Source organism: Pseudopipra pipra, chromosome 2 (assembly GCF_036250125.1).
Source record: "Pseudopipra pipra isolate bDixPip1 chromosome 2, bDixPip1.hap1, whole genome shotgun sequence".
Lineage (NCBI taxonomy): Eukaryota > Metazoa > Chordata > Aves > Passeriformes > Pipridae > Pseudopipra > Pseudopipra pipra.
In genome coordinates, this window is record NC_087550.1 from 28,258,215 (window position 1) to 28,271,187 (window position 12,973).

At 49.1% G+C, this 12,973-nt stretch overlaps 1 protein-coding gene and 1 long non-coding RNA gene across 3 annotated transcripts; one reads left to right on the forward strand and one right to left on the reverse strand.

Moving 5' to 3' along the window:
• Positions 1-3,125: 3,125 nt before the first annotated feature.
• On the reverse strand, positions 3,126-12,744 carry MLF2 (myeloid leukemia factor 2). 2 transcript variants are annotated; one of them, XM_064644661.1, is made up of 9 exons: positions 12,726-12,744; positions 9,592-9,665; positions 7,552-7,678; positions 7,050-7,085; positions 5,588-5,641; positions 5,086-5,211; positions 4,589-4,748; positions 4,260-4,500; positions 3,126-3,714 (listed from the first exon to the last, which is right to left on the reverse strand). In XM_064644661.1, exons 2-8 carry the CDS (start codon positions 9,639-9,641, stop codon positions 4,322-4,324), a joined length of 732 nt encoding a protein of 243 aa, XP_064500731.1. In that variant the 5' UTR covers positions 9,642-9,665; positions 12,726-12,744; the 3' UTR covers positions 3,126-3,714; positions 4,260-4,321. The 2 variants fall into 2 exon arrangements, with proteins under 2 accessions (XP_064500731.1, XP_064500732.1); XM_064644662.1 differs by lacking the exon at positions 12,726-12,744 and adding an exon at positions 9,817-9,933.
• On the forward strand, positions 10,025-12,714 carry LOC135409317 (uncharacterized). The gene is made up of 2 exons (XR_010428142.1): positions 10,025-11,522; positions 12,418-12,714. It is a non-coding gene; the product is annotated as an uncharacterized LOC135409317 (long non-coding RNA).
• Positions 12,745-12,973: the final 229 nt, after the last annotated feature.

Genomic DNA, 12,973 nt, shown 5'->3' on the forward strand with positions numbered 1-12,973 from the left:
AATTATGGAAAATTAAGTATACAACAAACAAAACCTCCTAAGTTTCTGTTTTATTTGCGTGTAGCTAATGCATTCTTATCCAAGGTTATGCTGTCCACCTTTCTACCAGTGTTTTCAGCCTCTCTCCACCTCATTCTACCCACCTCCCCCTCCCTCTGTCTCTTTAAAGCATGGCAGGCCCCTGTGTCTCACTTCAGGTGCCCTACTTGCTCCTTAGGAAGATCCAAGAAGTACCACTGAAATGCATTGATTTGGTGCTTCAACTAGTTCAATTTGAAAGTGACAGCTGTGGGAGAAGGAGCTAGAAGGGATTTTGTCTCCATCGGATAGATAAGGATGACTTGGAACCACAGCCTGTGCATCTGAAATAAACAGATTTGATTTTCATATTGGGAACATCTAACCTCTATTTCCATCCTGCTGGAACAGCTGTCAGACATTTCAGAAGTGTAACAGAATCATCCCAGCCTTCCCTTCGCCCCAATACCATAAATGGACTACTTTTTATGGGAAACTATTTCACTTGAAAATGTAACTAATAGAAAAAAAATAACCTGATGCAGGTCTGGCCTAAACACTGATGTTAGGGTGGTGTAACAGGTGGGCGTGCTGATTGCACAGGTGTTCTTGTTTTCAGGCAGCTCAGTTAGAGCACTGCTGCACACACAGAACTCTGGCACCTGCTTACAACAACATGGAGCTCCTCACGGCTTGTCTAAAGACAGAGGAAGAGGAGCAGATCATTGGTTGTGCAATTCTCTGCATGCTTCCATTGGATTAATACCCTACATCAGTGATTAGCAAGGGAATTTTCATCAAACCAGGGTACCGGCGAAAGGGAGAGCCCCAAGCACAACTTGTAGTCACTCAGCAAAAGGCACCATTCCCAGTACATATTACTCCTACTGGAGTCCAGATCTGCCCCCTTTCTCCTTCCCTTCACATTCTCTTCTCCTCTCAAAAGTCTCTAAACGGCTGATCTGAAAGCACCACCATAACCAGATCAATGGCAGCCTGGGGCAGCTGAGGCCATTTCCTCAGCAGAAGCCAGATCAACAGGTGAAGAAGGGCCTCCCAGGACTTGAAGAATTAAGGGAGGTTCCTGTCTTTGGGAAAAAAAGCTCCTGCTCTCCAAAGTCCGAAGTTAATGTACTGTGTCAGCCGCAGGACAAGCAAAGGGGTCACCCAACCAATATACTTCCCGTACTTTTGTGTTTGGCATCTCTAAAACTCTCTCCTGGTCTTCTGTCTTAACACAAGGTCCTCCTCTCCCTGAACTTTTCCTTAGACCACCAGAGCCTTGTCACATCTGGAGAAGGCCAGGATCTTGTAAATTACTGTACAGCAGTTAGCAAGGTTCAGGCAGCCACGCAAAACACCCTCCCACTGCAGAGTGGAAGAGCACACAAGAGTCCTAAATCCGTGAGCAGGACAGCACCCTATAGGGTGCAGAGGCTGAATCCAGATAAAAGGATTTGGGATTAGGTCAAGATTAGGAAATCCATGCCCAAAGAGGAATGGATCCTCACAGTTAAAGGTCAACGTTAAACCCCATCACCACCATGCCCACCTCTCTATTCTCTCAGACTTTGCCTCAAAGACTGGCCTGGCCCTCACAGCTGGTTACCGCCACCCATAAGCACCTTTGTGAGCTCAGCTGATTCTTTGCTGGATCAAAACATCATGTGCCGCTTCTTGCACTGGCTCACGACTACCAGAGATGAGGGCTGCCGTTGTTCCAGTTCCTTCTTTCACAGTCTGGCAACCCCAAGATCACTTGTCTCCCACAAAACCTCTCCTAAACCCTGATTTTTTCTGTGTAGCTCCTCCTTTGGCCTTGCTCTCTTCAGGGCCTGCCTTGACTACACTACCTCCAGAAAGTCAGTCCACTTTCAGAGGCAGCAGCCTTACTCCCCCTCAACATTTACTTCCTTTCACTCTCCCAGATGGTGGAGACCTCTCCAACTGCACTTGGATGTGGAGTCATCACCTTCAGACCAGGACTGAAAGGAGACTTTTTACATGGGCATGTAGTGACAGGACAAGGGGGAATGGCCTTAACCTGAAGGAGGGCAAGCTTAGATTAGATATTTGGAAGAAATTCTTTACTGTGAGGGTGGTGAGGCACTGGAATAGATTGCCCAGAGAAGCTGTGGATGTCCCATCTTGGAAGTGTTCAAGGCCAGGCTGGATAGAGCTCTGAGAAACCTGGCCTAGTGGAAGGTGTCCCTGCCCATGCCAGGGGGGTTGGAATGAGATATCTTTAAGATTCCTCCCAGTCAAAACCATTCTATGATTCTATGACTCCTACTGCAGTTTTCATGGGACAAAACAGCACAGCAAAGTGGGGACAGAATCTGCCACCAGCAAAGGTTCTGCCCTGCGCTTCCTCGAAGGGTGGAACATGTGCAAACTCTGCCCTAAGCTTTCAGAGGGTAGATTCTGCATTCTTTTTTCTGAGCAAGACAGTCGGTCCCCAGCGAGATGCCTGCCTCTGTATTAGTCCCCACACATAAAACACGGGGATACATGGCAAGATTCTGGCACACCACTTCCAAGTGTAAGCCATGCATAATTTCCTGCCCTCTATTCCAAATAAGATGATGAAAAGGTTTGTGTAAGGGTATGTGCCAGAAGAGGAAACTGGCCAAGAACCCAGGAGATCTTCCCTAGTCCTGTATTCCTAATGCCTCTCAAGTTTCACCTAATACTGAAGAAGTTGAGAAAAGGTCATTTGTAACATCAGCCTTGGTTGCAGTGAAATAATAAGAAAATAATGGAAATATTCCCTGGTGGTGCAGGAACCCCAGAGGCCCAATTCAGGGCTGCACAGATGACCAGGCAGCAAGAAAGACCAACCAATTTCCCTTGAGTGCTCAGCAAAACTACAGCAATTAAAGGGTATTTTTTGCAAACTGTGATGTCTTGGGTCTTCTTTCCATGTTGAGCATCATCTCACTGTGTGACTATATGGGAAGGATATAAGGCTATTTTCTGTAAGAAAACAAAACCTTAGAATTAAACACCAAGTCTCTCCTCAGCAATTTCCCAAGGATGTGGAAGAGGTTACTTAATTCCACAGCAGGCACAATTAGGTCAGCTGAAAGTAAAGACTGCTCCAACAATTCTTTACAGTTTGTTTCTTTATTCAGTAAACATCTAGTTACAAGTTTCACAAATTAAAAAAGTGGGGGAGCTGATTGAAGAGGGGTCAGGGGGGCCCACAGGCTGATCCAGCTTTTGTTCTGCTCCTCCCTTCTCTAACACACACAACCTTCTCTGCTTCTCCATAGATGCGCCAAGGAGCAGGAGAGGAATTGAAGCCTCTGTCCCAGTAAGGGGACTGACAGGGGGTTCTAGCAGAATTCCCTCATATTCCTTTCACAGGGGACTAAACACAAACTTCAGAGCCAGCCCAACCCAGCACAGAAAGAGTGGAAAGGATGGAAGAGGCAAGGTGGCAGCTCCTCATGCCCATCACTACTGGCAGAAAGAACAGAGCCAAGGGACAGCAGAAAGGGAATGGGCAATTAATGTGTTCCTTGCACATCAGTGAGATTCCCCATGCCCCACTGCAGCACCCAAATGGGGCGAAAAAGAGCAATGCAGATTAGTTGCTTTGTTTCAATTCTGAAGTGAGAGGGAGGTTAATACTAAATTTGAGGAGGGTCCAAGTGGTGCTTTGAAGGGGCTTCAGAGTTTCACTGTCTGTACCTGGGAGGAAGGGAAACAGAAAACATAAAAAGAGTAAGTGGTGCTTAGAAAGCAGCACAGAAGACAGAAAAAGACATGTTTAAACCTGATGTCTAGACATCAAGAAAAGGGAAAAATGTCCCTTTTCAAGCAGTAGATCACACCCAGTGAGCCCTATACAAAACATGGGAGAGCAGACACCAGCACTTACTTGTATTTCAAACTGGATGGACAGCAAATGGTTTCTGTGTTCTATAAGTTCTATACAGTGACAGTATAAACACTCCACAGATTGCAATCCTACATCATGTCGTACAATAACATCAGTTAAGGCTGATGCCACACATCTTTTGCTGATGACAAAGCTAACTTGAACGGCTTCCATCTTCCCGTTCAGCACAGTAGTTTCTCAATATTCACATCTTCCCCGCTCTCTCAAAGTGGGAAAACCCATTTCCAATTGAAACCTCAAAATAATGTAAGATTGGGGCAAACAAAAGGAAATCCTGGGGCTAAGAGGCAACCATGCAGTGGGAGATGAGGAAAAAAAACTTGTTAAGACTTACAAGAGCGCATAGGTAGATCTGGGGGTGGCCACGCTGCACCCCCCACAAGGTCTGCTCTGAGTTCACCAGTCATACCGACGGGACTGTCTGGAGGGAGAATCCTCAGGGCCCTGGATCGCGAGACGAGTCCCTTCAGCCCGACGGCCACCGCCGCCTTCATGACGCCGGTAATCCAGCCCCCGCTGCGGCCGGAAGCGGGATGTCTCTCGCCTCCACTCATCGTCAAATGCGGCTGCATCACCTGTGCAGGGAAAGAACAAGTGCAGATGGGGAGGAGCTGGGGAAGTAGCACCTGGCTTTGCTGGGAGGAGGACATAGGCACTACTCACTTTCATCCATGTTGATGTAGTCCTGCCTCTCCTCCTGGTCACCCGTGCGATGGTTCCGGGACCGCTGCATGATGTGGGCCCTCTCCCTGATGTGGTGTCCAATCGACATTTGTTCCAGGCCACTGTCCGAGTCCCTTACAGTTCGTCTAGTCTCACGGATCTGGGGGCACATTCCCATGTAGAATCAACACTTCCCTTCATTCTCCCAGCCCCACACAGCACCCTGATTCTTGCCTGCAGTATTTCAGCCACCTTGCACTGCCACCACTCCCAGCACATCAAACACAACACAGTGAAGACTGAAAAATGGATTCCCCCCACCAGTGCTTCCCATCTCCTCCCAGCAGCCTTCGGCATAGTTCAGTGAGTCACAAGAACCACAATGTGCTCCTTGAGCTGCAAGTGCTTGTGAAGCCAAAGTGCTGTGGGTGGCCACCCACAGAAGCCACCAAACAAAGCCCACCCACCCACAGCAAAGCGAGCAGCCTCCTCCTTACCCCGCCGGGTGCTGAACGCATCTCTGAGGTCTCCTGATAGACTTTGGGCCCATCACCCAGGTTGGAATAGGAGATGACAGTTGAGGAGGTAAATGTCTGGCAGTTAGCACCACTTGTCATATGCTCCTGCAAGAAGGAATGGAAGGCAAAAAGAGATGGCAGTTAATTCTCTCTGTAGGAAGTAGGAAGAAATTACTACAGGAAGAATATAATCGCCATCGGTCCATTCTTCTGGAGAATACATCTTCCTGTTAAATTAATACTTGTTTCTTTCTAAACAAGTCTACTCCTACACTTCCTTCCTCATCCCTCTCTTCTTCCTGCACTCAGGAACAAGCTCTCTGTCACAGTCCCCAGCGATGAAGCAAAGCTTACAGCCCCACCTTGACAGCTGGGGCACAGCCCATACCAAGCAGCACAGTAAGATGGGAGACATTAGAGGGGGTGGTAGGAGCACCCTCAGTACTCCCTTCAATTCAGAGGGTTTATGGAGGTTTCTTACCATGTTTCCAATCATGTCATTCATCATCCCAAACATATCTATAAAGCCACCTGCCTGATAAAAAGCAAAAGAGAAGACAAGACTAGTTAGTTTGGAAAGAGACATGAGGAAAGAACAACAAAACTACCTTCAAGGGACAAAAACCTAAGAACAGAAACCTTGTTCTTTTCCCCTTCTTTCAGTAGTGCAGAAAAAAGTCCCCAGAATCTGAGATTGCGGTTCTCTCCATTCTCTCAGGTTGCATTGCCCAAGTGTTCTGGCAAAGGCTGTTTTTTTAGTTTGGATCCAACTACCAATGCACTGGGGTTTGTGAGTCCAGGTACTCAGCAAAGTTAAGAGAAGAAATCTCAGCATGTGCACTAACAGCAATCTTAAGGAAGTTTCCACTGATTGTATTCTTTCTAGCATAACAACAATTTGCTTATTTTCCCTACAAACACCTGCCTTTTCCATCCTGTAAACCTGAGGGCTGCAGTAACACACTGGGCCAGCAGGTCTCACGGGTTAATTGCACAATATGTAAACAAAATTACGATGTCACTTCAAACTTGCTGATTTCTCTTTTTTTCGTTTCCTCGAGTAGCCTCTTGTTCTCGTTTCCAGCAGAGCAGTACTCACATGCAATATTATTATGCTTTGATTTGTTTGCAGTCTTATTAATCCTTCTCTGAGCTGCAAAAATTCTGGGACATGGAAATCTCTTTCATTAAGGCAATTCTGCAGTGTAAAACAGCTAAAGTTGCTGGAGCTGGAATAAGCTATTTCCACCGTATTGTTTTAGTAGACGATGGAGATCAGCAGGCTCCAAGCAAGGTGTTCTCACGTACACACAGCCATTCTCATTTCAGTCCTGTTGAACTGAAGTATTCCGTCGGCTTCTCCATCCGCCACCACTGGCAAAAGAGGTGCAATAACCACCTCTGCCTACTGATGGCCAAGTCCTTTACTCGCATTCTCACAGTTCCTCCATTACCTCCAAACAGATCCGCAGCTTCTTTTCAGACATATGAGGTTATTAAGGGACTACCTGCTCTTCTCGGATATTAACTGTCCCAATTCCCGTGAAATATTGTGCTATAACAGCTTTATGGGTTTTCTCTGGTCAAGGTGCAAGTACAACTTCCCCATATAAACAGAGTTAGAATCTCTCCTCTAAACTAGCTTGTGGACAAGATTAAAACATTAGAGGGAAACAAGGTAAAGGTCTGAAGTTATAAAGCAACTCAATGACAGATCCAAGAGAAACCAGATGCTTCCAGTTTCAGTTCAATACCCTCTTCTGTATTCCATTTACTATAAATCTAGAGCTCATCCTGGTCTCCTCAGACATTCCCACTCTCACTACGTGGCTGTGCTCAGATTGCTACATTTTAGTACTGGTTGCACACTGTACTGATGAATCTCAGTACAGAGCCACTACTTGGAAAACCTCCAGTTTGACCCAGAAAAACAGAAAACTTACCATGCCGAGCATCCCAAAGGGTGAAATAGCTCCTGCCTGCCAGGACAACAGAAAAGCAGAACAGAGAATGACTTTGCAACAGCCAAACACTAGATCCTCATCAGAACACACTAATCCTTCTCAGAAACAGAACTGGGAACACTCAGGCTCTACAAACAGATCAAGGAAGTGCCCCATGGACTCATGGTGGTCCAAACCGTATCACCCCTAACAAACCGGTCATGAGGTAATGCTCCTAAATTTCTCCCACTTATATTAATTCATGTCCTCTAGAAATAACATATTTATTCCCTTCCTCCCATCCAACCTAGAATGCAGTTGCATTCAACGTATTAACGGATGTGGAGTAAAGAGAAGGACCAGAATACCACTGCTTTACAGATCAGTGCTGCACCCACCATCCATGTGAAGGCGAGGAGGGTGCCCAACCCAGGAACAGCGGGAAATACAAGCCAACAAGGTAGTTCCAGAAGTTCTACCCTGTACTCAGCCTCCCTTTTACCTGCATCCTGCGGCCAGCCTGGCGAGCCCCTGGTGTGGTCCCATCAGTGATGCCAAGGAGTGGGCCGAACCCGAAACTTCCAGAGAGCATGCGGTTCATGTGCTGTCGATGGATGGCAAAAGGATCCCTTTTGGAAGGGTTGAGAGAAAAATGGTGAGGACAAAGGCCCATACAATCCACCCCTTGTGACTCCAAGTTTTTCTAACGTAACTATACATTCCTTTCCAGGCTGAAAATTGAGAATCCCGAGAATTCGTTGTTGTGCGTGGTGATCCTTGGGGCTGGAAGGGACCTCTGAATCCCATCTCATGTCTTGTAATAGAGGGTATTATACCACAGAAGCCTTCTCAGGTACTAATTGCTGTCTGCTCAGAAGCAGGTTGGTGTTCTGCTCCCTGTACTGCTTTGGAGCCAAGCATGACCAAGGCCATTCCAGAACCTCACTGCTCTAACAAACGAAGGCCACTTCTCAGATCTGCCACCATTTCACAGTCCTTTCCTCTTCTGCTAAAAAAACCCTCTATGTTAAGAGCTCTGCAAAACAATCAAGCCCTTCTAAAAGGACAGTTCTTCATTTTGCAGGGAGCTGCACTAAGACCATCCTGGCTGCAAAGAGAGGACTACACTTAATAGGACCAGAAAGCATGAGATCCTGCATATTGTCTTCTCGCCCCTCCCACGTACATGCATACAAACACTCCAATGCGAGACTGAAACCTCCAGAATGGACTGTGTGGCCTGACACCCCTCTGCCACCATAAATCATCTCAACATCTGGTCGAGGGGTTGAGATCACATACAGCTTTTGCAGATTTGAGAAGGAAAGGGAACAATAACTGGGGTCCCCAACTAGTTTTCCCTTCTTTTGCAGCCTCCACTTTGAGGGCTGCACACATTCATACATGCCAGAGAAGCAAGAGGAAGAAAAGGATAGTAATGAAAAAGAGTCACAGCTTACAGTGGCCACAGTAAAAAACTTCTGTGAAATACCATAGCTGTTTTCCTGCACATCTTACAGTCTGCAATTATCCCTCTTGAGCATTAATAACCCCAACAGCAGACTGTTCCTGAGATCACAAAAGCACCTACTACAAACCAGTACTTTTCTGTCTCTCCTGGAAATGCTTCCCATAATAAAAGCTAGACTCATACCTCCCACATCAATGAGAGGAACACACAGTCATTCTGTGACTAACTGGGACAAAGTTTCCTCTCCTGCTAATTTGCTTGCAGCTGATAAAATTCTTGCTTATTACCAATTTTATCAGCAAAAAAATGACTACTCTTCTAAATACGTTAATTTCACAAAATTTCTAGTAGTTCAGTGCTTAACGTAATCAAATTCTTCCTGTGTTAACAGTCTATTCCTTATCCGCTTTGGCAAGGACTGCCAACTTAGTGTCACTGCCAAAATTTATCAATAGCATCCAATTTCTGGACTGTGGACAGAAACAAAAACATTCAGTAAAAGGAATCCCAGGAAGAGCTGTCGGGACCTTTGTTAGATTTCAATACTCGTGTTTCAAAACTACCCGTTGGCTTCTCTTTACTTTGTTCGTCACAACTTGACAAGTGCTTCAGCAGTCTCCAACAGCTCCATTAATGAGTTCCTGTGCACAGCAGCAACAAACACTGGATGGAACAGCAGATTTTATCTATCCGAACTGCAACCCTACTTTGCATAAGAAAAAGGAATCCTTGCGCAAAGAAACAGATTAGCTATTCCAGCCCTCTCCTCCTCTCAGGCAGCTGCGATGCCTTTTGGCCTACTTTATTATGCTTTCCTTCAAGACCACGCTCCAATATCACGGAAACGGGACCAGCGCGAACCAGGTTATTCCCCGCGCTGCCCCCTGGGAGGATGTTTGTGTTCGTCCCCAGACAGCTCCTCCGCAGCCCGGCAAAGGCCTCTGCCCGCCTGTCCGGACGCGAGGGGGAGCGCAGGGATCTGCCCCCGCGCCGATCCCGAGGGCGACCTCGCATCTCTCCCTCCCGCCGCTTCCCCTCCCCCCCAACCTGAGGATGCCCTGCCCGACTCACATGGCAAACATGGGGTCCTCCGGCTCGCCATCCCTCATCAGCCGGAACATGCTTCCCTCGCTCGGGGGCGGCCTCTGCGGAGGGGAGAGGGCGGTGAGCACAGCCGGGGCCGAGGGCGGGGAGGGGCGGAGCGGCGGAACCGGCCCCCCCGCCCCGCCGCCATCCCGGGCAGGTGACGGCGGCGCTCCCCCCGCCCCCGCCTTGCCCTGCCCAGCCCTGCCGTGCCTGGCGGTGGTGGCGGGCGCGGTGCTCCCGTTCGGCGCTCCCGGAGCCGCTGGGGCCGCTCACGCCTCCGCGCCCATCGCGGACCGGACCGCGCTGCCCCCGCCGCGCCCGCAACGCGCATGTGCGCCCGCCCTGGGGGAGGGCGGGGGTGGGTATGGGCCGCTCGGCACAGCGCCCCCTGGCGGTCCCCGAGGGGAGCGCTCCCGGCCTGCGCCGGGCAGCGCCCGACAGGGATCGTGAGGGTGTAACGGGAATAAAGGGGCCTCAGGGAGCCCTCACCGCTGTACGCAGCTTCCTCACCAAGGGAAGCCCAGGGGCAGGCTCTGATCTCTCTGGCGACCAGTGACAGGGAATGGCCTGAAATTGTGTCAGGGGAGGTTTAGGTTGGATATTAGAAAATTTTCAGCCAGAGGGTGGTTGGGCACTGGAACAGGTTCCCCTGGGAAGTGGTCACAGCACCAGGCCTGACAGAGTTCAAGAATCGTTTGGACAATGCTCTCAGAGACATGCTGTGATTCTTGGGGATGTCCTGTGCAGGGCCAGGAGTTGGACACGATGATCCTTGTGGGTCCCTTCCAACTCAGAATATTCTGTGATTCTGTGATAACCCCAGTGGCTGGTGGCCAGTTGGTTCCTGGCCAGAGTCAGCAGCAATGCCCGGCTGCTGCAGGGTCAGCACTCATCCCAGGCTTCCTCTGTGGTGTGGGCATGTAGGAGGCACCGATGGAGCTGTTTCCCTGTGCCGAGTGCATGGACAGTGCACACACACCAGTGCTCTGCCTGGCAGAAGCAGGGAGAGCACTTTGCAAGCCAGCTGTGGGTCACCACTGACCCTGGACAGCCACCAGGAACCACAGACGAAGTGCAGGTACTCGGTGTGTGACACCTACAGCGGTAGTGGGGAATCTCCACAAATCAGGGGGGAGGGTAACACCTCTGTCACCATCCCCGGGGAATGGTGGTTGCCTTCAGCTATCACCAGCTCCACTGGATTACAGGGAAGAGAGCAGACTGACTCATCCCAGCTCCAGCCCAGGGCTCGCTTCCTTAATGGTGCTTCTGCTGACTGTTGCATCCGGCCCACTATGTTCAGGAGCCAGACTGAACCTGTGCCAGAGGACTGGAAATAGCAGGTTGCAAGATGTGGTTGAGAAATCGACCTCCTGAGTTGTGGCAGGAGCCATGTCCTTGGATTTCGGAGTCTGACAGAGGAAAATGACACAGTAACGTGCTTCGCATGGTGAAATGCACAGAGGGCTTGGCAATACTTCTTGCTACAGCAGGTCCCAAAACTGCTTGGTGTCCATAAAGAAGACCTTTTGCTGGAGGCCCACACCTGTGTATATGCAGAAGGCTCTTCAGAAATCCCCTGCTGTATCTGGTGATTGTATTCTGCACAGGCTGAAACCAACGTCCGCATCATGGAAGCTGCAGACAGCACAATGGTGCAGGATTGTGAGGTGGACACAGGTCCTATGGGCAGGGCATGGGCTAAGCAGGGCCAAAGCCCTTAGGCAGTGCTCCTTAGGGAGGCTGTTCATGGGTGAGCTGCTGAAACACCCTCCTCTCACCAGCTCAGAGCTCATCTGTGAGCACTGAAGTTCACACAGAGCCTCTGCTAGTGCTGTCTCAGCCTCTCTGATACTGCTTCTGCAACCCTGAATCATCCTTCAGAGACTTCCAGTCTGGAAAACCTTTCCTGTCTGGTGAGTTTTATTTTTGTTCTGAGGCTCTGTTGGTGTTTGACTGGAGTGTGGAGTTGACCTCAAGTGTCAGGATTCAAAGACAGGTAAAGAGCATGAATGTAAATATCTGGGTTCTTATTTCCTTCTTCTTTACCCCAGATTTGGGATAAAATGACTTGCTGTCCCCCAGATACCATTGATCCTCCTATTCCTGCAATGTCCTAGAGATGGTAGGACTCCCTCAAAGTTCCCTTACTATTTTCCAAATAGTAAGTCAGGCACTGCTGCCTTCCGAAGACAGAGATAGGAAGGAACAGAAAGGAGTTTATAACAGAAAGGAGAAATACTTCTTTGCAGATCCTTTTTCTGTCCCTAATGCTGCTCTTCTGCAAGTGGCCTGCAACCCCAAGGGCTAAATTCATGAGACTGAGGGCTGAGGCTGTGAGTCTTGCTGGATATTTCTGCAGCCTCATAGAAAGTCCTTACACGTGATGGACACATGTTACCAAAGACTGCATTAACAGGGCTATTACCAGCTCAGCAAACCTTGAGAGAGCCTGGTTTGCAGAGAGTTGTGCTGGTGGCAAATGCTGGGTGAAACCCTGGAAGGAGGAATTGGAAAGGCTACCCTTTTCTGGAATGTGGACAAGACCACAGTTCCCAGGAATGCAGGAGCTGTTGCTGCAGTAGGAGTAGGAGAGGTTTCTGTACAGTACTCACCACATTATGCCTAACATGCTCCAAGGGGCTGGCCATTTGCTAGGTCAGAATAATGAGCAACGTGGGGGTGTGAATGAAAAGCAAGGCTCCCATCTTGCTCCTCTCACGTTCTCTATTTAGGCTGCTTCTCTTTTCATCACAAATAAAAACAATTATGTCTCCCCATTTCCTTTCTTTTTTTTTTTTTTTTTTAAAGCTGCCCAGGTTGTGCTGGAAGCGGCAGAGAATGGGGGGAAGGGGCGGGAGAAGGAGCTCAGCAGGCAGCCTGGAGGAGGTGAGTGAAGGGCAAAATGGAAGAGGGATGAATGGCGCTGCTGCCTCAACTCCACCTTCTCCCGCCTACCGCGGGCTGCTGCCAGCAGCTCCCCCCCCCATCCCCCGGCATCCCCATGGCCCTCGGCGGCACAGCCGAGGGGCAACCACGGCGGAAGCGTCTGAAAAGCAAACTGAGTATCACGTGGTGAAGGTAAATAAAGGGAACGATGAAAAATCATGCCTTGTTACCTGCTGCTTCCAGGGACCGATCATTTGGGCCAGGAAGACAGAAACAGCTTCTTAATGCATCCAAATGTTCTGGGGCCCCTGTGGCCGCCTGTAAGACAAAGAAATCCTCGTTACCAGAAGTCAGAGCTACCCACAGCCATTTCCTCATTGGTTCCCTTCATCTGTGCCTCTTACGTAATTGTCACCCAACAACTAACTCTGACCTCAGATGAAGGGCACCCCGAGTGAAGGACAGCTCTGATTTGAAC